At 44.8% G+C, this 16,281-nt stretch overlaps 1 protein-coding gene across 5 annotated transcripts in view; it reads left to right on the top strand.

Annotated features, from left to right (window-relative positions):
- Positions 1 to 4,554, top strand: part of NME6 (NME/NM23 nucleoside diphosphate kinase 6) — a 75,705-nt gene extending 71,151 nt beyond the window's left edge. For 3 of the 5 annotated variants that reach the window (XM_068101762.2, XM_068101761.2, XM_068101763.2), the window contains exon 5: positions 2,192 to 4,554. In XM_068101762.2, coding sequence (XP_067957863.1) covers positions 2,192 to 2,304 — 113 coding nt within the window. In that variant the 3' untranslated portion in view covers positions 2,305 to 4,554. The remainder of the gene's footprint in view (positions 1 to 2,191) is intronic. The other 2 variants (XR_013622885.1, XR_010982231.2) reach the window with 1 other exon arrangement.
- The last annotated feature ends 11,727 nt before the right edge of the window (positions 4,555 to 16,281 follow it).

Genomic DNA, 16,281 nt, shown 5'->3' with positions numbered 1-16,281 from the left:
CCCTTATTTTTTGTTTTATGTGTCGGTTTGACTTTTTGTGTGATTAATGTTAGCTCTTTCACGAGCCTCGATCTTGTATACAGAAACCCCCCCAAAAACACGAACCCTCCCCCCCCCCCCCCCCCCCCGTGGATGCATTTTTTATTTTTATTTTCTTTTCAGAATTGGCATTTATATTTATTTCATGAGCGTCAATACCTGTATTTATATACAGCAGAGGTTGGTGAGACCAAAGCAATTTTTACAGTTTTCTTCTTCTTCTTTTGTATGCAGCACGAGGATGCAGACAGAGTAGCACCATTGGCTGAGGGTCTGGCTCTGCCCACTGTAGGAATGGAATTTGGAATATTTGTACCAGGAATTTGGAATTTGTTCATTGTGCCGGCGATAGCTCGTGTACTCTTTGTGAAGGACACTGTGGGATCTTGAACGTCCACCAACTAATGCCAGCAGATGGGATGCTCAGTTTAACATCCATCAGAGGGAAGGCACACACATTGATGAATCGCCCTGCCTGTAAAACACCCCAATGACAGTTTATAGCTGTGTTGGGATTCGAACCCAGGCTAGACAGCTTCGAGGTGAGTGTGTGTACCTCTAGGGTCTAGACTCTAGGGCTAGGCCATCCTGTCAGCCATTCATTACATTAACTGCATTGAACAATGAAGAATGTCACATAATTACCTCCGCCACCAAAGGCGGACGGAGGTTATGTTTTCACCCCTGTCTGTTTGTTACTTGTGAAAATCTTTTTTCAAGTAAATTGGTTGGTCTTGTGCGTTATTCTGTCTGTCTGTCTGTTTGTCTGTCAGTCGCCTACAGTTCACAATTTTCAATCTATCTTCACGAAACTGCACCACTTCAACGATAGAGTTGGTCATAAGCAAGAAGCCTATTGTTTTTGGGGTCATAACGTCAATAGGTCAACATCGGCCAAAGGTCACCAACTTTGTCAAATTTCTAATATCCTCAATTTTCATCGGATTGACTTGAAATTTGAATAGGATTTGCATATATGGTCACTGAATTCATCCACCAATTATATTTTCGGTCAACATAGGCCGAATTTCTAAAATCCTCGATTTTCATCCGATTGACTTGAAGTTTTAAGAGGATTTGCATATCTGGTCACTGAATTCAACCACCAAGTGTTTTTGAGGTCAGCAGAGGCCAAAAGATCAACATAGGCCAAAAGGTCAACATAGGCTAAAATGTCAACACAGGCCATATTTTTAAAATCCTCAATATTTAAACGATTAACTTAAATTTTGAAGAGGACTTGCATATCTGGTCACTGAATTCAACCACCAAGTATTTTTCAGGTCATCATAGGCCAACGACTTATTTTAGGGATTGCGCAAGTATCGTGCTATACACGACATATTTCTTGTTTGTATGTCTTGTTATTGTGGATGTTTGTATGTGGATGGATTCAGACGAAATTTTGCGGAGATGTTGGGTATATGGCAAGGATAAAATGATTAGATTTTGGTGGAAATCCGGATTCGGATCCGGCTAGTAGAATTTTAAAAAGTGATTCTTCACCATTGGGAGACAGGTCCAAAAACGATAAAAAGCAGAATGTCTCAAAAAGTTCTGGATGGATTTGGACGAAACTTGGTGGAGAGGTTGGATGTGTGACAAGGATGATTCAATTTGATTTTGGTGAATATCTAAATGTGGATTCGGATAGGATAATTATTTAATTTTTTAAGTGATTCTTCACCATTGAGAGATCGGGCGAAAAGCGATATATAATATGATATTTATGAAAAGCTGTGGACGGATTTGAACGAAACTTGGGGGACAAGAACATGCCGGTAAGATTTTGGTTCATGTCCGAATCCAGATCCGGCCTATCAGTGGGATACACAACGTAAACTATTCAGCCTGGCGGAGGTATGCACTCTACCATTCTCGTTACATGTGCATTTACTTAATTCCTGGTTATATGTAGTTTCTATTTCACCATAGTTACTCTTGTTTATTTGATGAAATATTTTGACTTTGTTGGACAATAAAAAGAACTTCTGAAATATAAAATACATGTTGTTTTTTTGAAGAAAAAAAATTGCACCGCAGTCCCCATTGGATTGTCTGAGGTTTGAAAAAACAAACCTTGATATATTGTGCAAAAACACGGTGCAAAGATGAGTTAGTCAAGCCTTGTTGTGTATGTCCTGTTTTTCAGACTCAGAAATATCTGCCTGTCGTGAAATTGCCTTCTTCTTCCCCGAGTTTGACAAAGAGACTTGGTTGAGAAATAATGCAAACATTATGAGCACAAACCTTGGCTGCACTTGAAATATATCATCCGTGGAGTTCTCTGTGAACGGTCTACCCAATGATGGCCCTGTTCGAAATAGGCTGGGAGCTTCTTAAGATCGTGTCCTGCATTGCACAAAATTGTGACAGCAAACCACAATAGCTGTTGTCCTCTCGCCGTGATGTCTCTCGACATTTACAAACGTTGATTGGCAATGGCTGACATAATCAGGTCAGCCCTTGCCAATCTAGACTACACGGATTAGGTTGTCCCCATTTCGCGATACTCAAATGTGTGTACAGTATCATTTTCTCAGGTTTCATTGCATCATGTTCATTGCAATTGTATGGAATTTTAATAACCTGTCATTTGTACGAATGTTTTTTTTCACCAGTAACTTCATGATAGTTTCCTGTGCCGAATTAATGTTCGGAGTTGAAAATATTTAATGTTATAATAGGAAGCTATAGTCACACTGGGTGTAAATTTCTGCTTTACCTGTGTGCAATCGGAATCCAAATAATATTGGTGGGGACGAGGGGAGAAGCCGAGGGGAGAAGCCTTTAAACTTGTGGATGTTAAGTATTCCTCAGTCTTTGAAGTTGCCTCTAGATGGCGGCATCTTCCTGCTATCATTTAATGTATAACGTGGAGTTTTCATGTATATTGTCAATGAGGCGGTGTCAGTTTCCTATTTTGTAAAAATTATACAATTTATCCTCGGGGTGTGGAATGGTGTTGGGGGTATTACGGAAGGTTGAAATGTACTGTAGTACTTTCTTTCATACTCCAAATACAAAAAGTTATCATTTTTACTTCATTTATGGAAATTTACTGAAAACTGCAATAAAAGAATGTTTTTTCTCATTTGATGGGTTTTTTTTCCCCAATATTTTTTTTTGGTTTTAACAAAGCATCAATTGTTTTATTTGCACATGTGATATAGTCGGACAGATGAAACTACACCATTAAGGGAAGTACATTGGGAGATCGATATAAGTGTCGGATAATTTATTCGCCAATGTTAGAAATTGCCACACAATTGATACCACTGACTGACCTGTTGGTGCAGGAAAATTTTGATCCATCGTGCCTTTCCTCAAGGAAAACATCGTATTTGACAGGAATTAATCTTAAGCAACACAGTGATTCCAAAAACAGTAAAATTGGAATATCTGGAAGGTAAAGAGGATGATAGAATGCTCACAAATAAGCCATTTCCAATACAATACTGCCATCCACAGTCAAAATCAGGCCATTTTATCAGCTCCATCCCTGGAGTTTCACATATTCACGTAACATCAAATTTATGTCATATAACAATTGATTAACAGCTACCTTTTAACTGATAGCGTGTTTGAAAAGCACCACCCATTGGAACACCATGACGTCATCCAGCATAGTGAACGCTTTGAAAAAACTCTACTTTCAGCTGGGCCAAACAGAATACATTGACGAGTTGTGAGTAAATTTAGATGCCTTAAGTAGAATGTCAACAGAGCTTTGTGACGATTCACAAAGTGGTGAGAAGCTATTTGAAATTAAAAGACACAGACAAGAAGGGACAGACAGGTAGAAGAAGATTAGGTTTTTCCTGCAATTGTTCATTCGTGTCAACAAAGCAATCTTTATGTTGGATACATTACCTGCCAATGTGAACAGTTGTGCCTTTTCCATGAGGAGGAGGTTAAAATACTTTTATGTCATTCTTCATTGCTGCATCATCATATAATAACTGAATGAAGATTGTACAATAGGAATACACAACCCCTCTACCAATGACCCTTTTCCATTAATCCTTTGATCGTGATTGTAAATGGAATTGAAGAGAATTTATTCTTATTTCAAGGTGTTAATTAGCCTCAAGAACATCAGTGTAATTCTTACAAGTGACCTTGAGATTTGTGGAGGTAATTTTTTGATTAGCCGAAGACAATTTCTGCAAGATATTTCAGCATTTATAATTCCTGCTGATTTTTTTTCCTCCTGTTTTTGGCTCTATTTTATGTTACATTTCACTTGTGGTTTTATTTACATTGCTTTGTCTCACAGCACAGAAGCAAACAAAAAGAACATTGAAGCATTGATTGTAAGTTGCTGTCCAATGCACAAAAGCAATTGAACCATGTGTCGATTGCTGCCAGTCAAGTGATTCTCTGATTTCTTTAGCTTCTAACTAGTTCTGATTTTGATGCTCTGTTCCAAAATGATGTTGAAATAGTCTTTTGTTAACATAAGATTTTTCTGCCGTTTTTTGGTGATATTGTAAATAAAAAGAATGGACCACACGTTCTCGCTCTCTCGCTCCCCCCCTTCTCCCCCCCTCTCTCTCTCCCTCTCTCCCTTTCTCTTTTCACCTCTTTCTCATCCTCTTTCTCTCTGATGTTCTTTTTATTTTGCAGCATTCCAGGTGAAAATGATCAGATCAGAATTATTCAGAAATGCAGTTTATCTTCACATATATAAAATAGTTATGAAGCAAAAACTCGTAAATGCAAGTTACACTATTTTTTTTTCTTTCTAGAAACACCCACTTTTTCGGAACAGTCTTGGGGTTGGGGGAGGGGGGGCAAAAAGTGGAGCAAATATTATTGTGCCACAGCTAATAATCCCCCCTGTCTGCATGAGGGGTCAGTAAACAATTTGCACTGTGGGACAAGTACAGGCAAAAATTGCAAGTTGTCTGGACGGGGGCGGTTTGGGGGGCGGGGTGTTTGTACCCATGACCTGGGTGCTACAAACATCCAAACTTTGTTAGGGATCGGCCCAGCCCTGTTATTTTTTTCTATGATTTTCAGATGTGTACACATACACACATATAAATACTTGCATACATACATATATACAGATAATTGCCTTATTTAATTAAAGTAGGATATGAATCTCTCCTCTCCATCCCCACATTTCACCTTCCCAACTTTCACCTCCTCCTCCCTTCCCTTTCCCATCCCTCCCAAACCCTCTTTCCCACTACCCTCCTCCCTCCCCCTCTCCTTACCTTTCGTTCCTCCCCTCCCCTTACCCCTTCTCTCTCTCCCATGTCCACTCCCCCTCCACTCCCTTTCCCCCTCCACACCCACTCCTCCTCTCCCCTCTCTTCATATTCCTGTCATGAAGCGACTCTGCCTTACCTGCCAATTCTGGGTACATTTGCTAGTCTATAATAATAAAAGGCAGTGTGTGTGTTTGTGTGTGTGCGTCTCCTTCATAACTCCAAAAACCATACAAAACAAAATATATGCATGTGTACTTCTTGACCTACAGTGGAGTGCATGTGTGAAAACGGAGTGTTTGGTTATGTTAAAACACCCTTTTGAAGATGATTATCTGGGTGCTCATAACAAAAAACCCCAAATAGTCCGCCATCTTGTCAGCCCACTATCGCATCGCTGGGTTCATAAGCTGCCATTTTGTTTCGGTCTATTGAAATGTGCCTTGGCTTGGAAGCACTATCTACTCTCATGGACTAATTAAAGCATATAATCAAAATCTGGATTTGGATTTGAAGATCGGATCCCATACACTTGATAGTATCGAAATCTGGAGTGATATATGACAACATTTGAGACATTAGCGATTCCTATACCTAAGTGCATATCTTTTACTCAGCTTTCTGCAAGGCTCTCCTTCCTCCTTATCCTTACTGCCAATGCATTGACTTAACTTTTTCTACTGTTCCAACAATTATATTGAGTGAAGAAAATATTAAGGAATGTGCTCAAAGTGTAATTTATCTGAACAAAACGAAAATAATTAAGTTGCTGGATTGACGGCAAGGCTTCTACAGTGTGAAAGGTGATTCAACCAGCGCACTCCGTAACACCTGGAATCTAGTGAAACATCTTTCCTGAAAGAAATCTAAAATCGTTTTTATCCAAAGTGAGGATCGCTTAGATTCCTGGAAAAAACATTGCCAAAGACTGCTCACTTCTGATAATATTAGACAAGCCAACGGCCCAATCGATCCCATTTTCCAGGTCAACGCCAATGTTACAGCTGGCATATTTTCATCAGCAGAACTTGACATGTTAACAAAACTTGTAAAAGCCGCCGGTCTTGATGGCATTATAATTGAAGTCTGGCAACTTCCCGAAGTTATGAAAAACTATTGAAATTCTGCAATGAAACACAGTTAGGAAATCACCATCCAGAATGGGGGAAAGCAGGTATTGTACCAATACCCAAGAAAGGAAATTTAACACTTCCTGTAAACTACCTTGGAATATAGACTCGACGGATTTCTGAGAAATGTGAATGTTAGGTGCATTTTTAGGTAAAAGTTGGGAACCTCACTTTGTAACATAATTAGGGTATGCTGAATTCGATTAACCTGGTTCCCAAGCCGAATTTTGAGTTTTTGAGCTTCTAATTAGCATAAACAAAATGGCCACCAAATTGCCATTTTTGGACAATTTCTTTGAACAAGCATTTATATATCATGTATATACATGCAGCTCTTTTACTTTAACTTTACAACTTTTACCCCAAAATGCACCTAGAAGCTTTTACATGGCCTTTTTTTCATAAATCCGTCTAGTCTATATTATGGTTGGCGACATATTGAAAGAGACATTCAAACTGATAATGAAATTGGACACTATAAAATGGGAAATGGTTTTAATAAGACAATGTTTCATGCAACCATTTATTCCAAAATTAAGTACACATGGCCAAGAGGCACAAACATTCAGGAATGTCACACATGTTGTTTTGCCAAACTACATCAAATTCATACAAGGGGTCTGATCTTCACTGTTGCTGACAGGCACACATTGATGTGCTCCTCAGCTCTGAATGAATCCGTCTGGCCACTCTGCCATAAAGCCCAGATCGGTGGAGTGTTGCAGTGATGGTTGTCCTTCTGGAAGTTTCTCCCATCTCCACACAGGATCTCTGGAGCTCAGCCAGAGGGACCATCGGATTCTTGGTCACCTCTCTTACCAAGGCCCTTCTCCCCCGATTGCTCAGTTTGGCCGGGCGGCCAGCTCTAGGAAGAGTCCTGGTTGTTCCAAACTTCTTCCATTTAAGAATTATGGAGGACACTGTGCTCTTGGGAACCTTCAATGCAGCAGAATTTTTTTTTGTCGGCTTCCCCAGATCTGTGCCTCGACACAATTCTGTCTCTGAGCTCTGCAAGCAGTTCCTTCGACCTCAGAGCTTGGGTTTTACTCTGATATGCATTGTCAGCTGTGAGACCTTATATAGACAGGTGTGTGCCTTTCCAAATCATGTCCAATCAATTGAATTTACCACAGGTGGACTCCAATCAAGGTGTAGAAACATCTCAAAGATGATCAAGAGAAATGGGAGGCACCTAAGCTAAATTTCAAGTGTCATAGCAAAGGGTATGAATACTTATGTCAATGTGATATTTCAGTTTTTCTTTTTAATAAATTTGCAAAACTTTCTAAAATCATGTTTTCTCTTTGTCATGATGGGGTATTGAGTGTGGATTGATGAGGGAAAAAATTTAATTTGAATTTAAATATACAAGTTTGACTTACAAGTAATTTGAAATTGAATTTAAACGATTTTAGCCTGAGGATGCAACATAACAAAATGTGAAAAAAGTGAAGGGGTCTGAATACTTTCTGAATGCACTGTATATATATATATATATATATATATATATATATATATATATATATATATATATATATATATATATATATATATATATTGTTGCGGAGATGAGGACTGTATATTTTTTTGATTGTGTGCTGTACTATTATTATTATTGGTTATTCTGCGCCCCCCCTACCTCCGGAGCTGTGTAAAGGTGAAAGGGCATCCCATAATTAGTCCACGAGCATACACATCAGCCAAGTAATAGAATACCCCTGTTGGTAGTTATCTCTTATTCTGTGTTTTAGGGTAAGGCTGTGTCTCCCATTAATTGAAGTACTCCATTGCACCAGTGAAAGAGAATAGATCCCCTTTCCTTCCCATCCCCAAAATCTCCCTTTCCTTCCCATCCCCAAAACCTCCATTTCCATATTACATCCCCTCTCGTCATTGCTGAGCCCTCGATTCCCAATCACCTCCCCTCCAATAACCGCCATTGACCATGTGCTTGAGTCGGAGAAGAAAGGCGTGTCTCCACCTCGTCATAGAGGGGAGGAGGGGCGTGCCCGCCCGTCGTCATCCAGGGCGGAGCCCGAGGGTCGCGCGACCAACCAGGGCCGAGGTGAGCACCCCGATGGGCGTGTCCAAAACGCCGGCGGCGTAATCGCTGGAGGCGCTATAAAAGGCGCAAACGGAAGTGAGTAGTGAGTTGGTCTGAGTCGGTTGCCAGAGGGAGTTGGTCGTCAAGAGAGAGTCGTGAAGAGTCAGTCAGTAGAGGTGGTGGTCAAGTGGTTGCGTTGGTTGCGGTGAGGAGTCGGTGGTAAAGAGTGAGGGACCAAGAAAGAGTTGAGGGTTTGGACCAACGAGTCAGACAAGTCCTGGGAACGCAGCGGACGGAGGCCGCAGCAGCAAGAACACCCAACAGCCAAAGGGGGCCTGAACGGCGGTTTGGAGCAGGGCCGAAAAGGAACGGCGGCTGCTAAACGCGCCGGTTGAGCTGCAGGACCCCCTTGGACCTTTCCTCTCCCTCCAGCCATCCACCTCCTGCCTTTCCACCCTTCTTGTATACGTGAGTTTGTTTTGTTTGTTCTGTCCCTGGGTATTTAATTAAGTCTGTAGATAAGCTAGTATTTGCACTGTGTCACCTGCGTCTTATGTGTTGTAAATAAACCTTGATTGCTCCTTTTTGCTTGTGTAAATAATAAATCAAATTACTCTTCTGTCCGTCTATTCGTTTTATTCCTTTTCCTCTTGCATTTCGTCGTTTCAGTCTTTTCCCAGATTGGGCAGCTGTGGTGCGATACGGCCAAAGTTCTGGGTGAATCGGGTGAGTCAGGGATCCTGTTAGGTCGCGGTTAAATACACCACCGCTCGGTCATCATAACATCTAAACCGCGATCTGTAACAATTGGTTGTCAGGAGTTGGATTCGGACCTGGGACTAAATTTATTAGGCCCAAATTTTGGAACACCAATTGTGTTATTAAGTAACAATTGGTGTCTGGGAGTGGGATTCGGGGCCCGAACCAAATTTTTAAAACATCTAGGAAAAAATTTGGTCAAAATTTGGAGCGGCCGAAATTTGTTTTGTTTTACAAAACCCGAATTTTGAAATCGCGCCATGACTGGTCAAGGCGACGGGATGCCTGTGGGAGAGATAGACGGGGTAGAATCGACCCAGGACCTCGGGGAAATGTATGTGGAGGAAAGGGAGGAGGAGAGCAATGAGGTGGTTGAGGGTGTATCAGACGCACAAAATGGCGCTCTCGCGCACGAGGTTTCAGGCGCGCAAAGAGGCGCCTCACACGAGCGCGCGGTAGCCGAGCCCGCTGTATCAGCGGGCTTTAACATGCAGCAGTTCATGGCACGGTTTAGCGAATACATGGCACAGTCGAAGTGCGACAACGAAAAAAGAGCCAGGGAAATGGAGGGAATGGAAAACAGAATGGGGGAGCGACTAGGAAATCAAATCGGGGAGTTAGACAAGAAATTTGGGAAGTTAGACAATAATTTTGAGGAGTTAGACAAGAAATTTGGGAAGTTAGACAATAATTTTGAGGGGTTAGACAACGGGATAAAAGAGGTAAAGAATGGGTTAACGGGGGTGGAAAACAGAATGGCTGCCCAGGAGAATCAGTTAGAGGGGGTGAAAAATGGGTTAATGGGGTTAGAAAATAGGATGGAGGACAAATTGCGGGAAATAGGGGAACAATCTGCCAGGGAAATCAAACAAATGGGAGAGCAGATAGAGGAGGTGAAAATCGGCGTAGAAACCAAACTGGATGCTCAGAGGGATGAATTGGGACAGATGAGGGCGGCATCTACAAAAGAAAGGGAGGAGATGAAGGAGGAGATACGACGAGGTGTGAGTGAGGAGGTCTCGGGGCTACGCGAGGAGGTAAAGCGAGGTGAGAAGCGTATGGAGAAAGAGGTGAGGAATAATACGGCTAAGTTACAAGGGGGAATAGAAGATCTGACGGAGGAGGTGGAACAGCTGACGGAGGGACAAAAAGAACTAGTGGAGCAGGTTCAAAAGAACACTGCGGTACTAGGAGGGTTAAAGGCGACACAAAAAGAATTTAAAAACGAATTAATAGCGACGCAGAGGCAATGTCAGATGGTACGGGAGGAACTGACAATGAGGGTGGATGAGGTGACAGAGATAATGGAGACAAAGGACCGGCAGGTGAGGATGCACATAGAGACGGTCACGGTAGCCTTAGAGGACGAACTTGAGGAGACGCACCGAGAAATAAAAGAGGTTAAACAAAAATTAGAGGAAGTGGAAGAAGAGGTGAGTGAAATTAAGAAGGGACGAACAGAAACTAAAAGAGAAATCCAGGAGGAGGTGATGGAATATGTGCAAGGTCGGTGCTCAACTCATGATGTGATGCTCACTAACCGAATAAAGAGTTTGCAGGTGGCAAAGGAGGTGCGGAGACGAGGTACGGAGGTGAGTGGCAATGTATATGATGTGAGGAAAGCTTCAGGCGGCTTGGGGATTGGTTTGGATCCGGGTGTTCGTGAAAGGCCGTTGGTGAAGTGTGCGACAGGTCTGGTGTGCGAAAAAAGAGGTGTGCGAGAATGTCCGACCATGGGGTGTGTGAGGAAAAAGTGCACGCCGAGGAGTGAGTGTGCCGTCAGGAGCGAGTTGGTCAAAGCGCGTGTGCGAGGGAGCACAGGGAAGCGCGGTGTGGTGAGTGTTACGGAGGAAGTAACGAGAGAGTGTACACCTGTGGTGAGTGTTACAGAGGATGTAACGAAAGAGTGTGCGCGAGAGGATGCGCGAGAAAGGTGTGTAATGGACAGGTGCATGAGGAAAGAGTGCGCTGTCGAGAGGAAGGGTGAGTGCGTTGTCAAGAGTGGAGGTGAGAGTAGTGAGAGTGAAACGGAGCGTCAGTTGGTTGTGACAGGTGAGCGAGGATGTACACCTGGGATGGAAGGATGCACACCTGGAATGGTAGAGCGTGTGTGGGGATGCACACTTGAGTTGGTCGTGAGGCACGCGGTTGGGTGTGCGGGTGAGAGCACACCTGTGATTGTCACAAAGGAGGTGACCGAGAAAGGGGCGCGAAGAGGTGTGTTGGTGAGGTGTGCGAGCGACGAATGTGTGCCAAGGTGTTCGGTGGTCAGGTGTGTGACCAAGTCGGTGAGCGGAATGAGTGTACCGAGGTGTGTAAGAAAAGGTACGACGAGGAGCATGGAAACGGCTGCATGTATGAGCAAGAAAGGGGTAGCGTATGCATGTAAGCGTCCAGGTGAAGCATCGACGGTAACCGGTTTAGCGGTTAGAGCGACTTATAGCCGAATCGGGCCCTCGGTGCGTGCCGGGCTTCGCGTGCCGCGAGAACCAGCGGGGATCCGAACCACGGCGGTTTCGAAAGAACCGCCGTACGCGATCCACGCTGTGCCTCGCTTGGAACGGCCGCGTCCGGGCTCCACTAGGCGGAGCGGGCAGGCCGATAGGAAGGGTCGTCATGGCGACCACTTTCTATTGAGACGTGCCGGCAGGTCGAGATCGGGACATTGGATGGCTCCACGCCGAGGTGGTGCGTGGGATCTCGGCCCGGGTAAGCCCCCGTCCCTGCCACGAATGCGGGACGTATCCAGCAGCTGGCACAAAACGACCCGCGTTCATTGCTCGGCTGTACGAAGCCGGGCTGTAGACGTGAATTGGCGCACCGAGAGGATGTAATAAGGAGACGGGTGATAGTGATAGTGATCGTGATTTGATACGAAATTTATAATAGTGGGTAGAATTGGCAGTAAATGGAAAATTTTTGAATTGGTTGGAATTTGGACGAGCAAAATTTATAGTGAGAGACCCCCGATGTGGTGGGATGGCAAATCCACCATCCCTCACAGGTGGGGGCAAATGCGCAATAGTTTATGGGGTGGCTATGACAACCGAGCCAGGGAGGGCTTGGATAATTGTAGGGATCTAGCGAAGATGACATTAGGTAACGTTAAGATTAGTTAGTGACTGATACCTGTAGTGGGGACGCAGGTAGATTAGTGTGGATTATAATGACGTGGGAGCGCAATAGTTTAAAGGGACGACTGGGAAGCGCAAGTTTCAGAGGGGAGTAGTTAGATGAGATGATGCCGTGGGTTTGAGGATTGAACAGGTGTGATTGCACAGGTGTGCAACTGAACAGGTGTGTGGAGCAGTGTATGAGTGAGTGATGGTGATGTGTGTTGTGTTGACCAACTGGTCCAGGAAGAGGAGGAGGGTGCAGGTGGCACCAGGTATGATTGCACAGGTGTGCAACGACAGTTGAATGGAGGACAGGTGTATGGAATAAATGGTATGGAGTATTGGAATGGATGGTCGTGGAGTGAGTATGGTGGAAATTGTGGAGTGGAGTGGATGGTGCGAAGGTGTGAATGGGGGAAGAGTGGACCCCCATCACGGATACCCGGGGCGGGTAGTGTAAGTGTTAGGTAGAGGGTATAGGTAAATTGTGGTTGGATATTGGCATCTGTGGTGCGAGGTGAAAGAATGGTATTTGGAGGGGTGCATTAGTGTTGTGGAAATGGCTGGGCGTGTAGCCTGTTAGTGTGTGTAGTTGGTTTGGGCACTCCACCACTGTGAGGATGTCGGCCAGGTGAGGCCGCAGGTGGGCTCTGGGAGCCGGTAGTTGTGGATGGGGCCCGAGGATCCGGAGGACGGACCCGGGTAGCCCAGTGCCAGAGGGCACCAGGGGGTGACAGAGCCAGGAGAGGGCCTGCCCCAGTTAGTTAGGTTAGGGTGAGGAGCTAGGTAAGCTCGGGTGGCAACTGCAGTGGTGGAGGTGTGCAGGTGGGTAGACCTGCTGGGAGAGCTACACGTCGCAGCCCAGAAATTGTGCGAGGCACCGGGAGATGAATCGGGGGAGTGAGACCCCAAATTGAGAAGCACCACAGTTTGGTCAATGGGAATTGGTTTTTAGAACCCATAGTGTAAGTTGGCCAATGGATTGGCAGGGAGAGACCCCGGGTAGTGTAAAGTGTGTTAATGTCATTTAGGAAGTAGTTAGGATGAAGTCTCCTCGCACCATCTGCATCCACTCACCTGAGGTGACAGGTACTCCGCACCATGCCATGTTTAATTATTTTTTACTGTGCAAATGTTTGGATTGTGAGACACATCATGACGTGGGTGTGACATTGTGCTTTGATGTTCCATCTCTGCCTCCTTATGAGGATTGATGATGAATTTGGTGATGGCAAATTTTGAAGTAGAGGGATTGTGGAGACGAATTTGGTATAGGGGAAATATGGGGAAGACGTGACAGTAGTGACGAATTTGTAAATGTGTAGATTTTTGTACATATGGGGTAAGGGCAAGGGTAGGGTAGGTGACAGGGGGGTGACGTACGGTAGGGACGAGCTTTCTCACTTCGCCCTCCGTACGCATTTCGCCTTGCATTGCCTTATTGATGTGTACCCTTGTGACCTTAGCCCTCGCTCAATGGTCTTTCCCCTTTTGTCTCCCACATGACCTGTGCGCCATTGGGTGCCGAGGGGAGCGTGCGTGGGTCGGCCATTGTGCGCCCGAAATTCCCAGAACCAGCTGTCTGCATCGATGCACCACATTATGGACCACATGCCTGTGGCCGAGCACCACTTATGGACCCCATGGGTTGGGGCATGGCCCTTCTGCTGGAACCGGCCATGAGGGCCCGAAATCTTGCTGGCGGACCTTGGCCACAGGGCACCGATGCCCCACAGGTGAACCACACATAGTCGGCCCCTGTGGGCCATAAATAAAATAAAAACGGACACGTTAGGTGCATTCTTTTATTGCAAATAGGCCGCCAGCAAGGGAAGATGACAACACCAGGAAAATAATAATAACCAGCAGAGGGAGCCGAAGAGCAAGAGACACCTGCAGGGTTAGGGGTTGTTGATTTTATTTTTATGGAACACTGATGAACTATGGAGACTGCACCGATTGGTGCTTGGGTGTGTATTGGTGCGTTTTTGGGTGCTTTAATGGTGCGTCGATGCAGAGCAGACTGTCTCCCCCCCAGAAAGAACAATTACAGGTCCTGGGTTAGTTTTGTAAATAAAAATAGCGTCATTGTAAATAATGCTTCCCACCGTCAGTGTATAGTTTGAAGACCATTCCGCAATTCGGTTAACTGTGGGCGTAAGTCTGTTAGGCAGGGTGCAATGGAGCAGCGGGACACATTTATTTATGTTTTAAAACTGTCGCACTCAGGGTCAGGTTAAAAGTAGAGGGAACTACACCTACGTGTCACACTAAAAGTAAAAGTTGTAGGCCCGGGACGTGCCTAAGAGGAGGAGGGTGCAGTGTTGCGGAGATGAGGACTGTATATTTTTTTGATTGTGTGCTGTACTATTATTATTATTGGTTATTCTGCGCCCCCCTACCTCCGGAGCTGTGTAAAGGTGAAAGGGCATCCCATAATTAGTCCACGAGCATACACATCAGCCAAGTAATAGAATACCCCTGTTGGTAGTTATCTCTTATTCTGTGTTTTAGGGTAAGGCTGTGTCTCCCATTAATTGAAGTACTCCATTGCACCAGTGAAAGAGAATAGATCCCCTTTCCTTCCCATCCCCAAAATCTCCCTTTCCTTCCCATCCCCAAAACCTCCATTTCCATATTACATCCCCTCTCGTCATTGCTGAGCCCTCGATTCCCAATCACCTCCCCTCCAATAACCGCCATTGACCATGTGCTTGAGTCGGAGAAGAAAGGCGTGTCTCCACCTCGTCATAGAGGAGAGGAGGGGCGTGCCCGCCCGTCGTCATCCAGGGCGGAGCCCGAGGGTCGCGCGACCAACCAGGGCCGAGGTGAGCACCCCGATGGGCGTGTCCAAAACGCCGGCGGCGTAATCGCTGGAGGCGCTATAAAAGGCGCAAACGGAAGTGAGTAGTGAGTTGGTCTGAGTCGGTTGCCAGAGGGAGTTGGTCGTCAAGAGAGAGTCGTGAAGAGTCAGTCAGTAGAGGTGGTGGTCAAGTGGTTGCGTTGGTTGCGGTGAGGAGTCGGTGGTAAAGAGTGAGGGACCAAGAAAGAGTTGAGGGTTTGGACCAACGAGTCAGACAAGTCCTGGGAACGCAGCGGACGGAGGCCGCAGCAGCAAGAACACCCAACAGCCAAAGGGGGCCTGAACGGCGGTTTGGAGCAGGGCCGAAAAGGAACGGCGGCTGCTAAACGCACCGGTTGAGCTGCAGGACCCCCTTGGACCTTTCCTCTCCCTCCAGCCATCCACCTCCTGCCTTTCCACCCTTCTTGTATACGTGAGTTTGTTTTGTTTGTTCTGTCCCTGGGTATTTAATTAAGTCTGTAGATAAGCTAGTATTTGCACTGTGTCACCTGCGTCTTATGTGTTGTAAATAAACCTTGATTGCTCCTTTTTGCTTGTGTAAATAATAAATCAAATTACTCTTCTGTCCGTCTATTCGTTTTATTCCTTTTCCTCTTGCATTTCGTCGTTTCAGTCTTTTCCCAGATTGAGCAGCTGTGGTGCGATACGGCCAAAGTTCTGGGTGAATCGGGTGAGTCAGGGATCCTGTTAGGTCGCGGTTAAATACACCACCGCTCGGTCATCATAACATCTAAACCGCGATCTGTAACAATATATATATATATATATATATATATATATATATATATATTGAAAATATCTGATACTGTATATGAAATATCTTGCATATGAAATACATGTATCTTGTATTTGAATGAAATATTAAAAATAAATAACTGGCTTATGAAATATATTGTATGGTATATGAAATGCGAATGGTTCGGTGGATGTGCGGAGTATCGTTGAGAGAGAGGAAGACAAATGGTGAATTGCGAAAGATGATGGGAATAGAGCCTGTGATTGATGCTGTGAAGAGGAACAGGTTGAGATGGTTTGGTCATGTGTTGAGGAAGGATGAAAGTGACTGGTTGAGAAGAGTGATGGAAATGAATGTAGAAGGAAATAGAGGACG

The sequence above is a fragment of the Myxine glutinosa genome, chromosome 3 (assembly GCF_964187855.1).
Source record: "Myxine glutinosa chromosome 3, kmMyxGlut1.1, whole genome shotgun sequence".
NCBI classification, from domain to species: Eukaryota; Metazoa; Chordata; class Myxini; order Myxiniformes; family Myxinidae; genus Myxine; species Myxine glutinosa.
The sequence above is the reverse complement of the archived record's forward strand: the minus strand, read 5'-3'. Positions and strand labels throughout refer to the sequence as shown.